At 37.6% G+C, this 16440-nt stretch overlaps 1 protein-coding gene across 1 annotated transcript in view; it reads right to left on the bottom strand.

Moving 5' to 3' along the window:
* Positions 1-12366, bottom strand: part of LOC139436542 (phosphatidylinositol 3,4,5-trisphosphate 3-phosphatase TPTE2-like) — a 40873-nt gene extending 28507 nt beyond the window's left edge. The window contains exon 1 of the mRNA XM_071208285.1: positions 12304-12366. Within this exon, the coding sequence (XP_071064386.1) occupies positions 12304-12351 (48 nt within the window). The 5' untranslated portion in view covers positions 12352-12366. The remainder of the gene's footprint in view (positions 1-12303) is intronic.
* Positions 12367-16440: the final 4074 nt, after the last annotated feature.

Below are 16440 nucleotides of genomic sequence, written 5' to 3'. Positions count from 1 at the left end.
GAGCACATAGTATGCTCCAAGCACCACACTAGATGCTAGCTCTCAATAGCTATCCCTTCCCTCCTCATTTATGTTAAGGTAAAAACTTTGAACCTCTGCTTCCTGCCTTCTCTTTATTTTGTGTCAAGGTGGGCAGGTATGTATACTTTTTTTTTTCAAACATATTTTTATTTTTAAGAAGCTTTAGATTATATAAATGTCACATCAAAAAATATAAGGGAGGGGGAAGCAGCTGTGGCTCCATCAATTGGGCTCCTGTCTACCATATGGGAGGCCTTGGGTTCATGTCCCAGGGCCTCCTTGTGAAGGCAGTCTTGCCCACATGTGGTAGAGAGCCACCTAGCCGGCAAGCACTGCAGGAAAGCCAACTCATCAAGGTGATGCAAAGAAGGGAGACAAGTGAGAACACAGAAGAAGGCACAGTGAATGTACACAGAGAACAGACAGCAAGCAAGCCACAAGGGGGAAAGGAAATAAAAAAAATAAAAAATACAGACACAGGGAAGTGGACTTGGCCCAGCGGTTAGGGTGTCTGTCTACCACATGGTAGGTCTGAGGTTCAAACCCTGGACCTCCTTGACCCATGTGCAGCTGGCCTACGCACAGTGCTGATGCATGCAAGGGGTGCCATGACACGCAGGGGTATCCCCTGCATAGGGGAACCCCACGCACAAGGGGTGCACCCCGTAGAGAACTGCCCAGTGTGAAAGTTCAGCCTGCCCAGAAATGGCACCACATTACACAGAGACCTGACACAACAAGATGACACAACAAGAAGAAACACAGATTCCCATGCCGCTGACAACAGAAGCAGACAAAGAAGAACACACAGCAGATAGACACAGAGAACAGACAACTGGGGGTGGGGGGAGAAGAGGGGAAAGGGAGAGAAATAAACTTACTAAATAAATCTTTAAAAAAATACAGACACAGAAGAACACATAGTGAATGGACACAGAGAGCAGACAGCACACAAAAAGCCTCAAGGGGTGGGGGTGGGGATAAAAATATGTGTATATATATATATGGGGCAGAAGCAGCTGTGACTCAATTGATTTGGCTTCCCTCTACCATGTGGGAGGCCCTTGGTTCACGTCCCAGGGCCTCCTTGTAAAGGCAAGCTGGCCGGTGCTCACAGAGAGCTGATGGCCCACACTCATGGAGAGCTGGCACAGCAAGATGATGCAACAAAGGGAGACAAGCAGACACAGAAGAATGTGCAGTGAATGGACACAGAGAGCAGACAGCAAGCAAGCCACAGGGGAGGGGGGAATAAATAAAATATAAAAAATGAAATCTTAAAAATATATATATTTAGGGGATTCCCAGGTACCCTGCCCCCTTCCCCTCCAACACTTTCCCCCATTAACAATGTCTTTCATTAGTGTGGTACATTTGTTATTATTGATGAACACATACTGAAGCATTGCTACTAACCACGGACTATAGTTTACACTATACTTTACAATTTGCACCACACAATTTTATGGGTTTTGACAAAATGTAAAATAGCCTGTATCCATCATTGCAATATCATGCAGGACAATTCCAATGTCTCCAAAATGCCCTATATTACACCTACTCTTTCCTCTCCATTCCCTCAGAACCTTCTCCTTGTCGTTTTTTCAAGTGGAAGGATTTCTTTATATATTCTGGATATTAAACCTTGATAAGATATGTGGTTTCCATATATATGCTCTTATTGTATAAGTTTCATGATAAAGTCCTTTGAGGTACAAAAGTTTTTAATTTTGATGAGGTCCCATTTATTTTTTCTTTTATTGCTTGTGCATTGGTTGTAGAGTCTAAGAAACCATTCCCTAACACAAGGTCCTGAAGATGCTTCCCTACCTTTTCTTCTAGGAGTTTGATAGTTCTGTCTATTATATTCAGATATTTGATCCTTTTAGAGTGGATTTTTGTATAAGGTATGTAGTAGGGGTCCTACTTCTTTTTTTTTCCCATTGGAAATGGAGATTCAACTTTCCCAGCACCATTTGCTGAAGTGACTATTCTTTACCCATTGAGTGGTCTTTGACAACAGGTCAAAACAGATGGCCATAAATTAGTAAGACCTGCAGTAATGGTAACTATTGGGGTAATTTTAAAAGCCAGTATTAGGAAAGTGGATGTGGCTCAACTGACAGAGCATTTGTCTACCATATGGAGGGTCCAGGGTTCAATTCCCAGGGCCTTCTGACCCATGTGGAGCTGGCCCACACACAGTGCTGCCGCATGCAAGGAGTGCTGTGACACACAGGGGTGACCCCGCATAGGGGTGTCCCATGTGCAAGTAGTGTGCCCCAGACGGAGAGTCGTCCTGCATGAAAAAATCACAGGCCACCCAGGTGTGGCACCGCACACATGGAGAGCTGACGCAGCAAGATGACACAACAAAAAAGAGATGCAGTTTCCCAGTGCCACCAGATAATACAAGCGGATGCAGAAGAACACACAGCAAATAGACACAGAGAGCAGACAACAGGGGGGAAGGGGAGAGAAATTAAATAAATCTTAAAAAAAAAAAAAAGCCAGTATTATGGCAGTGTATTGTTTGATATGTAACTTCACTTCTTACTTCTTCAGGTGCTAAAATGCACATGCAAAAATGGTAATACTAAATGTATAGCTTTGCATGTACAATGTACAAAGATATAAGTGATTAAAAAAATGGGGACGACAAAGAGGTATAGTAAAAATATATGTGTATGGGTGTCTTTTAGAATTCCTATACACTACTAATGAATAGCCTGAGGAGGAAGTGAGAAAACAATTCCATTTACAATAGCAACTAAAATAATAAAATATTTAGGAATAAACTTAACCAAAGATATAAAGGACCTGTATTTAGAAAACTATAAAACATTGTTAAAAGAAACCAAAGAAGACCTAAATAAATGGAAGGACACACAATGTCCATGGATTGGAAGACTATCACTAAGATATCAATTCTCTCCAAACTGATTTACACTTTCAATGGAATTCCAATAAAAATTCTAACAGCTTTTTTTATAGAAATATATAGAAATATATATATATAGAAATATATATATTAAATATATATAAATATATATAGAAATATATAGAAATAATATATAAATAAATATATATATAGAAATATATATATAGAAATAAATATAAATAAATATATATATATATAGAAATATATAGAAATGAAAAACAGCCAATTATCAAGTCTATTTGGAAGGGTAAGGGACCTTAAATAGCCAAAATTATTTTTAAAAAGAAAAAGTTGGAGGACTCTCACTTCTTGACTTTAAAGCATATTACTTAGCTACAGTGGTAAAACAGCATGGTACTGGCATAAAGATAGATAGATTAACCAATGAAACCAAATTAAAGAACTCAGAAAAAGACCCTGAAATCTATGGTAAATGATTTTTTTAACAAGGCTATCAAACCCACCCAGCTGAGTTAGAACATCTATTAAACAAATGGTGCTGGGAAAACTGGATGCCTTATTTAAAAAAAAGAATGAGGAGCCCTCTCTCCCACCTTATACAAAAATTAACTCAAAATGGATCAAAGACATAAATATAAAGATGAGAATCATAAAATTCCAATAAGAAAATGTAGGGTAACATGTTCAGACCTGGTGGTAGGTGGTGGTTTCTTAAACCTTACACTGAAAGCTCAAGTAATGCAAGAAAAAATGGAGAAATGGAACCTCCTCAAACTTAAACACTTTTGTGCTTCAAATGACTTTGCCAAGAAAGTGAAAAAGCAACTCATTCAATGGGAGAAAATATTTGGAAACCACATATCCAATAAGGGTTTGATTTCCATGTTACATAAATAGAACTCACAACTCAATAATAAAAAGACAAGCAATTCAAATGAAAAATGGGCAAACTTGAACCTTTTTTCCAAAGAGGAAATACAAATGGTCAAAAAACACATGAAAAGATAATCAAAATCACAACCCATTAGGGAAATGCAAATCAAAACTACAGAGAGATATCATTTCATACCTTAAAGAATAGTAATTATTAAAAAAAAAAAAAAGAAACTACAAGTGCTGGAGAAGAATGAAGAAATAAGAACACTCCTTCACTGTTGGTGGGAATGTAAAATGGTGCAATCCTCTGTGGAAGACAGTTTAGCAGTTCCTAAGGAAGCAAAATATAGAGCTTCCATATGATTAAGCAGTCCTGCTACTAGGAATATATTCAGAAGAACTGAGAGCAAGGATACAAACAAAATTTGCATGCTGATGTTCATAGCGGCATTTTTCACAATTGCTAAAAGCAGGGAACAACCTAAGTATCCATCAACTAATGAATAGATAAGCTGTGGTAAATACATATGATGGAATACTCTTCAGCTGTAAGAAGAAATGAACTTGGGATGCATATGACGACATGGTTGAACCTAGAGGACATTATGTTGAGTGAAATAAGCCAGACACAAAAGGACTAATATTGTATGGTCTCACTGACATGAACGAAATACAATGAGCAAACTCAAGGAGTTAAACTACAGATTACAGGCTACTAGGAGATAGGATAGGTTGAAAATGGGGAGCTGATGCTGAATGTAAGTAGAATATTTAATAAGGTTGATTGTAAATGTGTGGAATGGATAGAATTGACAGTAACACATTATAATGAGTATAACTAACCCTGCTGATTTATAAATGTGATTGTGGTTAAAAGGGGTAGTCTAGGGAAGTTAAGTCAAGTGAAAGACAGCTAGAGGATAATCTAGGGATTGTGTAACGGTATTTTGGTGGTGGATGAGGATTGTGGCTATTAGTACAAATACAGGAACATTCCTCTATTACAAGGTGTTAAGAATATGGTGCTCCATGGGAAAATACAATTAATATAACTTATACACTATAGTTAAGAGTAATACTGTAATATTTTTGCAGCAAAGGCAAAGAAGGTACTATATCAGTGCTAAAGGCTATCCATGGGTGTATAAGGGGTATGGAACCCTTCCTTCTGGAACAGTGAACACTTTCTAAAATGGACTGAGGTGGTGACAGCACAACTCTGATGAAATTGAGAGCCACTGAGTGTACATTTTGGATGAGCTGCATAAGGTAAGAGACTGTATTATACAGTGAACCCTATGGTAGATGGACTGTGGTTAGCAATACAAATATGAGAATATTCTCTCAGGAAATATAACAAGTATACAATACTAATACATGGTGTTAACAATAGGATGATTTGTGGAAAAAATACCACATTTTTTTTACTTTGGCTAATAGATAAAGTAATATTACAACGATGTTCTTTCATCATTTGTAACAAATTTGTCACAACAATGTAAGATGTTGGTGGTGGGGTGATGTATGGGAATCCTGCATGGTATGCATGATTGTTCTGTCAAGTTGTAACTTCTCTAATAAAAAAAAATGTGCGTGCATGTGCTATTGAAGTACCAAACCAAATATGATTGTTATATACTTAAGATGTTAAAATTTTTTGACAGTTAAAATATTTTTATTTAACTCATAATCTCTGTAAAACACTAGATCAAGTGATGGTAGCTATATGAATCCATACATGTGGTTAAAATAGAACTACACACACACACAAATGAGTGCATGCAAAATAGGTCAACTGTACATAAGCTCAATAGATTGTTGTGAAGAAATTTATCTCTTAGTCCTAAAGTGGATTTATGCACCATTTTAATTTTTAACCAATAATAACTATTCATTTAATGTTAGAGTACCATAATTTGGGTATATCATTGATAAAGTTGTACTTTTTTCCCTATGATAATAGTTTGTAATATGTTTCTGAAAGAGAAAATAACTTAGCTATAAGAAAGCAGCCTTTTTCAATATGTGGATTTGCGCTCACAATTTGTCTTAAATTATTCTGGAGTAATTTTCATATCTGGATTCTTTAGGATATAGGTACTGAGAAAACTCATCACTTTTTTTTTTTTTTTAAAGGAACAAATAATGGACCTGCTGAGTCTCAAGGAGAAAGGTGAACTTAGGATACAGATTGAGTAGCTGAAAATCTCAGGATGCTCTTTCCAATACTGTGTGATGTTACCACACTGGGTGTTTCTCAGGTCATCAAAAATGATGAGATGGCTGTTTGCTGTGTCCACATCCAAGGTCACAGCCACTGCAATCATTTCTTTAGGCTGCTTTGAACCACATTCTAGCATTCTTCCTTTGAGTCTGAAGACCTCCCTTTAGCATTGCTTGTAGTGCAGACTCCTTCAGCTTTTGTTTATCTGGGAATGTCTTTCTCTCTCCCTCATTTTTCAAAGAAAGTCTTTGTTAGATAAAAAAATCTTGGTAGGAAATACTCTGTCATTATTTCCTTGAATATTCCTTCTTCCCCTTTCTCTCTTCTCCTTCTGGGTCTCCCATCATGTGTCTATTGGTGTGCTTGATGATGTCCCAGAGGTGTCTTAGGGTATTTTCATATTTCATAATTGCTTTTTCCTTCTGTTCCTCAGCCTGAATCATTTCAAGTGTCTTGTCTTCAAGTGCACTGATTCTTTCACCTGTTAGGCGCAATCTGCTCTTGAAACCCTCCTAGGCAATTTTGATTTCAGTTTTTGTGGTGTTCAACTCTAGTAGTTCTGACCGACTCCTTTTTAAAATTTCTCATACTGCTCATACATTTATCTGTATTTCATCTCCTTAAGCATTTTTAAGATCATGTTTTAAAGCCTTTGTTTGGTATGTCCACATCCTCCTCTTCTTCATTGATGTATTTTGTATTTTTATCCTCTTCTGTTCGATGGGTTATTCTAAACTGTTTCTATGTTAATCTTGTACTTTTTTGTTGCACACTGTACATTTTAGTATTTTAAAAGGTTTACTATGGGATTTATTCCCTGAGATGTGTGTTTCTTGACTTTATAACCAGCTCATAGAAAGAGATTTTCTTGAGCAGCCCTCCCTCCTATCAGAAGGTATGCCAAAGGTGAATGCATATGCAGGGTTTTCTCTGTCTTTCTGGGATTTTGATTGCTAGTTGTTTTGGAGTTCCCCTATTTATAGGGGTTTGGTTGTCCCCTTTGTTTCTCAACAGACGGACTTCCCTCTCCTGGGTGTCTGAAGTTGGTAGGCCTTTGCCCCAGACTTTCTGCCTCTATTGCTTCTTAAATGCCTTTTGTTCTCTCTAGATGCTTTTGCCTGGAGAGGATATTTTGGGAGGAGAGCCAAGTGACAGATGAAACAGGGCCAGAGACCCTCGAAGGGGACAGAGAACTGCTACAGAGTGCCTGGGGAGGGATCAAGGAGAGTGTCAAGAGCTTTTTCCATGGTTCCCCAGAGCTGAGCTGAGCTTCCCCTGCCCAGAAAATGCAGTTCTTCAACTCACTGTCCCCCACACCCCTGAGGAAGTGTAATAACTTTTTTTTGCTTTGAGATAACGGGCCAGGAGTGAACCCAGGACCTCGTAAGCGGGAAGCCGGCATTCAACCACTGAGACAAAACAGCGCTCCACCACTGAGCCACATCAGCTCCCCTGAGTTGGATTTTTCATTTGTTTTGTTTGTTATTGGTTTTTTGTTTTTGATTAGGAGGCACCAGGAACTGAACCTGGGACCTCCCATGTGGGAAAAGCAGGTACTCAACTGCTTGAGCCACATCTGCTCCCAGAGTAGCATCTTTAACTCTCCTCCACCATGGCCTTTGTCCAAGGCAGGATGAATAAATGGCTGCTGCTGCCCTTGTCTGGGGTGGTTGAAGTTTCAAAATAGTTGTTTCAGACAGTTCCTGGTGAGTCCTGGAGCTCCTTACTCTACCATCTTCCCAACATCCCCTCCTCTTCTATTTTTAATTTTAGTTTTCAGTGTCTTCTTTGTTTTCTTCTTTATCAGTCTAGCTAAAGATTTTTTGAATTTATTGATGTTTTCAAGAACCAACTTTTGGTTTCAATGATTCTATTTTTTTTTTTTTAATTCTCTATTTCATTTTATTCACACTAATCTTTGTTATTGTCTTCCTTTGCTTGCTTGGGGTTTAGTTTGCTCTTTTTTTCTTCCATATCCTAAACTTGTGAGATTTGGGCTGTGATTTGAAATCTTTACTCTTTCTCAATGTAAGCATTTAGAGCTATATATATGTCCTTCAGTACAGCCTTTGCTGCACCCCATACTCATTGTTATGTTGTGTTCTTGTTTTCACACGCCTCAAGATATTTCCTAGTTTCCTTAGTGATTTTTTCTTTGAACCATTGGTTTAAGATTGCATTGTTTAATTTCTGCATATTTATGATTTTTCCAGTACTCCCTCTGTTATTAATTTCTAGTTTCATTCCACTGCTGTGAGAAAAGGTACATTGTATGATTTAAATATTTTTAAATTTATTGAGACATGTTTTATGACCTAAAATATGCTCTATCCTGGAGAATCATCCATGTGCACCAGGGAAAAATGTATATTCTGCAGATGTTGGATGAAGTGTCCTATACATGTCTGGTACCTCTTGTTGGTTTACAGTGTCATTGAAGTCTTCTATTTCTTCACTCATCTTCTATCAAGATGTTCTATCCATTTTTGGAAGTGACATAGTGAAGTTTCCTACTATTAATGTGGAACCATCTATTCCTCCCTTCAAATATATCAATATTTGCTTCATATAACTTGGGACACTGCCATTAGGTGCATATGCTTAAAATTGTCATGTCTTCTTATGGAATTGGTCCCTTTATCAGGAAATAGTGAATTGTTTATCCTTTGTAACAGTTTTTTGTTGTTGTTGTTGTTCTTTTTTGTTTGTTTTTGTAAAGTTTTTTACTTAAATTTTATTTTATCTGTATTAGTCTAGCTACCCCAGGTCTCTTTTGGTTACTACTTGCATATGGTATATTTTTCCATCCTTTCACTTTTAACCTATTTGTGACTTTGAATTTAAGGTGAGTCTCTTGTAGTAAATAATATATAGTCATGTAATGCTTTTTAAAAATCCATTCTGTCAATATCTGCCTTTTTATTGGATAGTGGAACCATTTACATCTAAAGTAACTAATGATAATGCAGAACTTTCTTTTACCATTTTGCTAGTTAGCTTTTGTTAGTCTTATACCGTTTTGTCCCTCAATTCTTGCATTAGTGCCTATTTCCATATTTATTTTATTTTTTTGTAGTCTATCATGTGGAGTCCATTCTCATTTCTTTCCCTACATATTTTTCAGGTAAAATTTTTGTGATTACCATGGGGCTTAAATATAACATCTTATATATAACAATAATATTTGCTTTGACTCTAACCTAACTTCAATAGCCTATACATACATTATTCCTATACTCCTATCTCCCCCACCTCTTGATTGTACTTGTTACAAATTACATATTATACATTGTACTCTACAACCATGGATTTTTCATTACTTTTTATGCATTCACATTTTAGTTCCTGTAGGAATGTAAAAAAGCAAAGTTACATACCAAAAATACAATACAATAGTACTGGCATCTATAATCACCCACGTTTACCTTTACTGGAGATCTTTATTTCTTTATGCCACTTAAATCCACTGGTGTCCTTTCCTTTCATTCTTAAGAACTCCCTTTAGCAGTGTCTATAGGGCACATCTAATGATAATGAAATCTCCCAGCTTTTGCTTATCTGTGAATGTCTTTCTCTCTCCCTCAGTTTTGAAAGACAGTTTTGCTGGATACAAAATTACTGGTTTATAATTGTTTCCTTTTATTACTTTAAATATGTTATCCCACTGCCTTCTTGCCACCATGGTTTCTGATAAGAAATCAGCACTTAATCTTATTGGGGTCCCTTGTATGTATCCTGTTGCTTTTCTCTTGCAGCTCTTAGAACTCTCTCCTTATCCTTATAATTCAACAGTTAGAGTACTGTGTGTCTGGGCCTGATTTTCTTTGAGTTTATCCTGTTGGAATTCTTAAATGCATGTATTCATGTCTTTCATTAAATTTTGGAAATTTTCTGCCATTATTCCTTTGAATATTCCTTCTATCCTTTTCTCTTTCTTCTCTTCTGGGATCCCAGTGGTATGTGTATTGGTATGTTTGATGGTATTCCACTGGTTTCTTATGTTGTGTTCACTTTCTTTCATTCAATGTCCTTTGGCTTTTCAGCTAGAATCATATTAATTCACTTATCTTTGAGATCACTGATTTGTTCTTCTGCCAGTTCCAATCTGTGTTGTAAACCTCTAAGGAATTTTTCATTTTGTTATTGTGGTCTTCTCTAACTGATGAAATCCAGGAGTTCTGCCTGGTTCCTTTTAAAAATATGTGTATCTTCATTAATATTCTCATATTGTTCATTCATTGTTTTCCTGATATCCTTTACATCTTTCTCTGTTTTCCTTGTTGGTTTCTTAAGTTTGTATCCAGCTAGTGATATGACAGAGATTTCTTTGAATGCGAGGAGCTAACAAAAACAAACACACCAAGGCTCAAAAACATCTTTTACAGTCTTTGCAAGTTGGCTCTGCATTGGCTGGTGTCTCCTTCAGAGTTTAGCCCTCCTATCTTGAAGATAAGCCTGAAGCAAAATGTGAAGTGCAGTGTGTTCTCTCTGATTTTTTCTGAGCCTACCTCTTTCTCATGCTTGTTCTTGCTTATGGCCTTAGGATTTCCCCCAGTTACAGGAATTCCAATAACCCCTGTAATCCATATGAAATAGACTTTATCCCTGTCCCAAGTACTCTATTGTGTGGCTTAGAGCAGGTAATCCTTTGCCCCAGGCCACTTTGACTGAAGTGTTTCTTACACTGCTTTAGTTGGCAGCAAGCTGCTTCTGCCTGCTGGTAAGTTCTCAAAGGGCAAGTCAGGGATGATGTTGCTGGCTCAGTCTTTCAGGCTGCCATAGGACAGACTGGCACCAACATACAAGTACTGCAGTATACACACAGGCAATGCTCCGCTACCAGAGTAGGGCCAGGGACCTACAACGGGAATGTAGTGCCCTGGAGGGGACTGGAAGGGGCATTAAAGGTGCCAAACGCTTCTCCTACCATTTTTTGAAGCTGCATTTTTTAAAATTTGGTATTTGCTAAGTTACTGCATCCCTTTTAACCGTTTCCAGAGTTCTGAGGAAGATGGATCTGCCAGTTTTTGTTAGCTATTCGAAGATTCTTTGGAGGGACTGGACCCTGGAGGATCTTATACTGACAACTTGGCCAACCAGGATTACGGTTGTCTTTTGACTAGAACCTACTTAAAACAAATGAACTTCTCAAACTTTTCTAAAAGTTACAACCTGCATTAATAACTCGATTAATAAAAATCAGAGGGAATACATACACATAACAGAAACAAAAGTTTCACAAAGCAATACTTAACATTTTGCTATTGTCTAATCTATTCTATTTTCTTAAAAAGAAAATGCAGGTCATGACCCAGTAAAATGATTTTACAACTCACTGATAGATTGCGAACTGTAGGTTGAAAGACACTGTCCTAGAACACATCAAAACTGATGTTTCTCAAAACAGAAAAAAAAGGTGATGGAGTTCAGAGCATTGGACCTTGTGCATAACCCACAGCTTCTCTTATTTAGACCATCTCCCAACTGGGGAGTAGTACTGCTGGGAGTGTGTTCTGTAAGTGGTAACTTCTCAGAAGGGTCAGGACAGAACTCTGTTTTAAAAAGTAGAAACAGCCCATCCTATCTTCTCAGAAATTTTCAGTGGTCACAGACCCTTCGTATTTTGATTATTTAGAGATGATGTTGAGGAGATACTGTTCTGAACTAGAAAAAGATAACTTTTATTCACCACACATTTCCAAGGATGTTCAAGGTCTTTTGGAAACCTATCTAATTAATTTTCATGTAATTGTTGTGAGGAAGGAAGAGGTCACTTTATTGGTGAGAGTGAGAGCAGGGCCAGGACTAGAGATGAGGGAGGCATTTTGCTTGCCGGGTGCTTTTGCACTTGTGGAATGGCCTATGTGACCCACCTTAATGCTGGCCCTATTGAATCCTATCTTTAAATAAAATGTTGATATTGTGTTCATCATGCACTCTTCACATTAATTTTGATTTTTCAAAATATTGCATTAAAATATTATTTATCTAGTTATGAGATTTTTGGCACTCCCTTACATTTTGTTCAAGGGGAATGCCTTGCTCACTTCACCCTATTCCTGGCTCTGAGTAAGAGGTTACCTAAGTCTCTTACTAACTAGTGCAAGTTAAAAAATATATATAAATATGTAAAGCAGACTTTCTAACAACTATCTCTCCAATTACAATTTTCATTTAAGTACCATAACTCAAAGAATCATCTTAACAACCTACCAGTGATATTTCAGAACTAGTAAATTCAATCAGATTAAGACAAAGTTTGTGGAAACATCTTTCATACCTCTGCAGTTGTAAATATTTCACTGGCAATAAGCCATGAACAGATCATAGTTCCGGTTCTTCCTAGAAAAGAAAAGAAATTAGTTCAAGGAACCATTGTTCACAGTAGTAGCTAGTATAAAAATATTCCCAGAGATATTCAGAGTGCATTTTAGATAAATTTTCTCTTACCCTGAATCTGCTTGACAAAATATTTCAATTCAGAAAAAGCCCAAGGCCAAGCAATGATTAAATGACATAGTTGGAATTTTCATCTAGGTGTTATTTTAAAGCTTCTGCATTCAACCACTATGTTCTCATAATAAGAATTCCTTAATCTTTTTTTCCCCTAGTCTTTCAAACAGGAAAAAAAAAAAAAAGGTTTTCCAATTGGAAAGGGTAAACTACACACTGGTAAATGAAGGTTGAAAATTCTTAGAGAAAGTGCTCTGTGAATTCTAGTCCTTGGGCCCACTGGAATTATATCTCAAAAAACACAGATCCCCTGACTGGACAAACTTGCAAAAGGGGTTGCATGACATCACTGGATACTCTATGATGGAGCACATGAGGATGGAGAACAAGCTTGACCTAGAGCTGATTAAATTTCCTACGTTGAAAATCAGATGTGGTGAGTTCCCCAAACTGTAGGCAAGTACTTTGGTGTTAATTCAAGGAGAGTTTCTAAAGCAGATTTACTTAAAAGGATTGGTTGTGTGTATGTAGACAAAGAAGAAACCATGATCACTCATAACCAACATCAATTTTCTTAAGTTATGGTAGAATTGCCTCATTTACATCTTTTCTATTCTCATGGTACTCTTTTTAATTCTGTTCTCTGTATACCTTGTGCTTTGATATTCTCATGATATTCCTTGAATGGCATTTCTGTTCAAATGTCTTTTATTGGTGGGACCTTCCTTGGCCATCTACATATCAATTAGCAACCTCTCCACATTCCTTATTTTCCTTACCCTCTTTTATATTAGCATTTTTATTGCACTTATCACCATCTTATACATGTATTTTTTCTTTGTAAACAATAGATTGTCATCTCCATAGGAGCAGTAAATGTGTCTGTTTTGTACTCTTATCATATTCCCCTATATCTAGACAGTATCTTGTACTCAGTGAATGACTAAATAATAAGTCCTTTCAATTTACCATGATGTCTATTCCATGCCTGCTCCCTTTTCTTCTTCTAGTGTACCTTCTCACCTACCCAGATGTGTGGTGGATGATCTCTGGATTGATTTTTACCAGTACTGAATAACATTGTCACTAGCACTGCCTCTCCAGCTTGTGGAACTTTTTGCTGACTCCACTCTGTAAAAAGCTAACATTGGGTCAACTCAGGCAGCTGCCTTCTCCATTCCTACGCCAGAGATGTGGAGAACTGCTGTAGAACAATCATGTAACTTTTCATATTGGTGGTAACATAAATTAATGATCTAAAATTAAACATGACTGCATCGTGCTCAACTTATTTACTTGAATCTGACTTGTGATAGTTTCTCCTCTTAACTCAGACCAAATCCTCCATCTGAGCTCTGGACCTCATCCTTTCTTGACACAGTATCTTGAGTATCAGTGCCCATATTTCTATTTTTCAAAAATCACAAGTTCCCCCTTCTTGGCAAATAAACATAGGGCCTCCTAACCCAGCTTATAAATCACATTCTCTCTATCTGCCCCAAATGCCCATAAAAACTAACTTCTCTCCATCCATTAGTAGTCAAGATTTTTGAATCCCTATTCTACACTTGCTATCACCACTTGATAATCATCAGTATTATGAAACAGGTGGTCTTTTTAAAAAAACATAATGGTGCTTTCCTCTGCAATGCCACACCAAATTCTGGTACAGGTCAGATGTGTTCTTATGGATTAAATCTTCAACTTAAAAAATACTTCCATTGTAAATGTCATAATATAGCATATTTTAAAGTGTGCATATCTCATAGGGTTCTGTCTACATCCCACTCTATATCTGGACCATATTCTTTCTTCCCTCAAGTCCCACCAGAATTATTTCTCTAGGTTTTGCAAGGTAAGGCCCACTAATGAGTGTTGTTTTTTTAGCAACTTTTTATTTTTTAGCAATTTTTATTGTCCTTTTTTAAAAAAGATACATAGATCACACAAAATGTTACATTAAAAAATAGAAGAGGTTCCCATACACCCCACTCCCCACCCTCCCAAATCTCCCACATCACTAACCTCTTTCATCATTGTGGCACATTCATTGCATTTCGTGAGTACATTTTGGAGCACTGCTGCACCACATAGACTACAGTCCACACTCTCCCCGACTCCATCTAGTGGGTCATGGCAGGACATACCATGTCTGGCATCTGTCCCTGCAATACCATTCAGGACAACCCCAAATCCCAAAAATGGCCCCATATCATACCTCTTCTTCCCTCTCCCTGCTCTCAGCAAATTCCATGGTCACTGTCTCCACATCAATGACACAATTTCTTCCATTGCTAGAGTCAAAGTAGTTTTATAGTAGAATACCAGTAAGTCCACTCCAATCCATACTGTATTCCTCCATCTGGTGGACCCCAGGAAGGTAATGTCCACTCCATCTCTAAACTGAGATGGGGCTTAGATCCCACACGGCTGATGGATATGATTCCCTGCTTGCAGTTGTAGACTCTTTCAGTTCCCTGGTGTGGTGGTTCACCATCTCCACCTCCCTGTTAGCTGACCTGGGTAAGACCAATGAACCAGAGAGTAGGTGTTGCAACTCTGCTGAGGCTCAGGGCCCAGCTGGCACGTGGGCAGCCCAGAGATTCAAGTCTCCTGAGCATATACCAACTCCAGGGCCAACCACAGGTTCAGTAAAAGTGACAGACAAGGCATGTGGAGAGGGATCACATCTGAGTCCAACTCCATCACACTCAGGAAAACAAACTCCAAAGTAGGGCCCACTGGCAAGGCACTGAACTCCAGAGCCCTCTGCCATGACTGTAGAACCTGTGTGTCTTCGTACCCCTCAGGAGCACCAGTACCTGGGGTTGTATCTACTACTGAGTTTTAATTTGAGGAGTTGTACAAAAAATGTCCACCAGAAGCAGGAAGACAGGGATTCCAAGATTCATGCTGTCAGTTCCAGAGCACTTTGCACATCCTATTTTTTTTATTAGAGAGGTTGTGGATTTACAGAACAATCATGCAAAAAAATACAAGATTCTCATATACCAACCTATTATTAACATCTTACATTGTTGTGGTACATTTATTACAACTGATGAAAGCATGTTTTTGTAATTGTACTATTAATTATAGTCCATGGTTTAACTTAGGGTTGACTGTGTGTTGTGCAGTTCCTGCATTTTTAAAAAAAGTTTATTCTAGGAACATATATACACAGCCTAAAATTTTCCCTTTATACCACGGTACCACAGTCACATATATAATTCAATGCTGTTAATTACTTTCACAATGTTGTGCTACCATCACCACTATCCATTACCAAAATTTTTCCATCATCCTGTACACTCTAAGCTTCTCTATCTCCACCTATCCCTGGTAACCTGTATTTTAGGTTCTGACTTCATGAGTTTTCTTAGTCTAGTTATTTCATATCAGTGAGATCAAACAATATTTGTTCTTTTGTGTATGATATATTTCACCCAACGTGATATCTTCAAGTTCATCCATGTTGTTGCATGAACTTCATTCCTTTTTATGGCTGAATAATATTCCATTGTGTGTATATATCACATTTTATTTATCCATTCATTGGCTGATGGACACTTAGGTTGCTTCCATCTTTTGGTAAATGTGAATAATGCTGCTAGGAACATCAGTGTGCAAATATCTGTTCAAGTCCCGGCTTTCAGTTTTTGGGGGTCCACACCTAGAAGTGGAATTTTGAGGTACTATGGTAATTTTATACTTAACGTTCTGAGGATCCAGCAAACTGTCTTCCACAGTGGTTGCACCATTTTGCATTCTCACTAGCAGTGAAAGGGTGTTCCTTTTCCTCCACATCCTCCCCAACACTTGTAATTTTTTGTTTTTATAATTGTGTCCATTTTAGTAGGCATGAAGTGGTATCTCACTGTGGTTTTGCTTTGCATTTCCCTAATGGCTAATGAGGTTGACTATTTTTCTTCATGTGAGTTTTTGTCATTTTGTGAATGTTCTT

Source organism: Dasypus novemcinctus, chromosome 15 (genome assembly GCF_030445035.2).
Source record: "Dasypus novemcinctus isolate mDasNov1 chromosome 15, mDasNov1.1.hap2, whole genome shotgun sequence".
NCBI classification, from domain to species: domain Eukaryota; kingdom Metazoa; phylum Chordata; class Mammalia; order Cingulata; family Dasypodidae; genus Dasypus; species Dasypus novemcinctus.
Note: the sequence above shows the minus strand (reverse complement) of the source record. Positions and strands in the feature narration are given on the sequence as shown.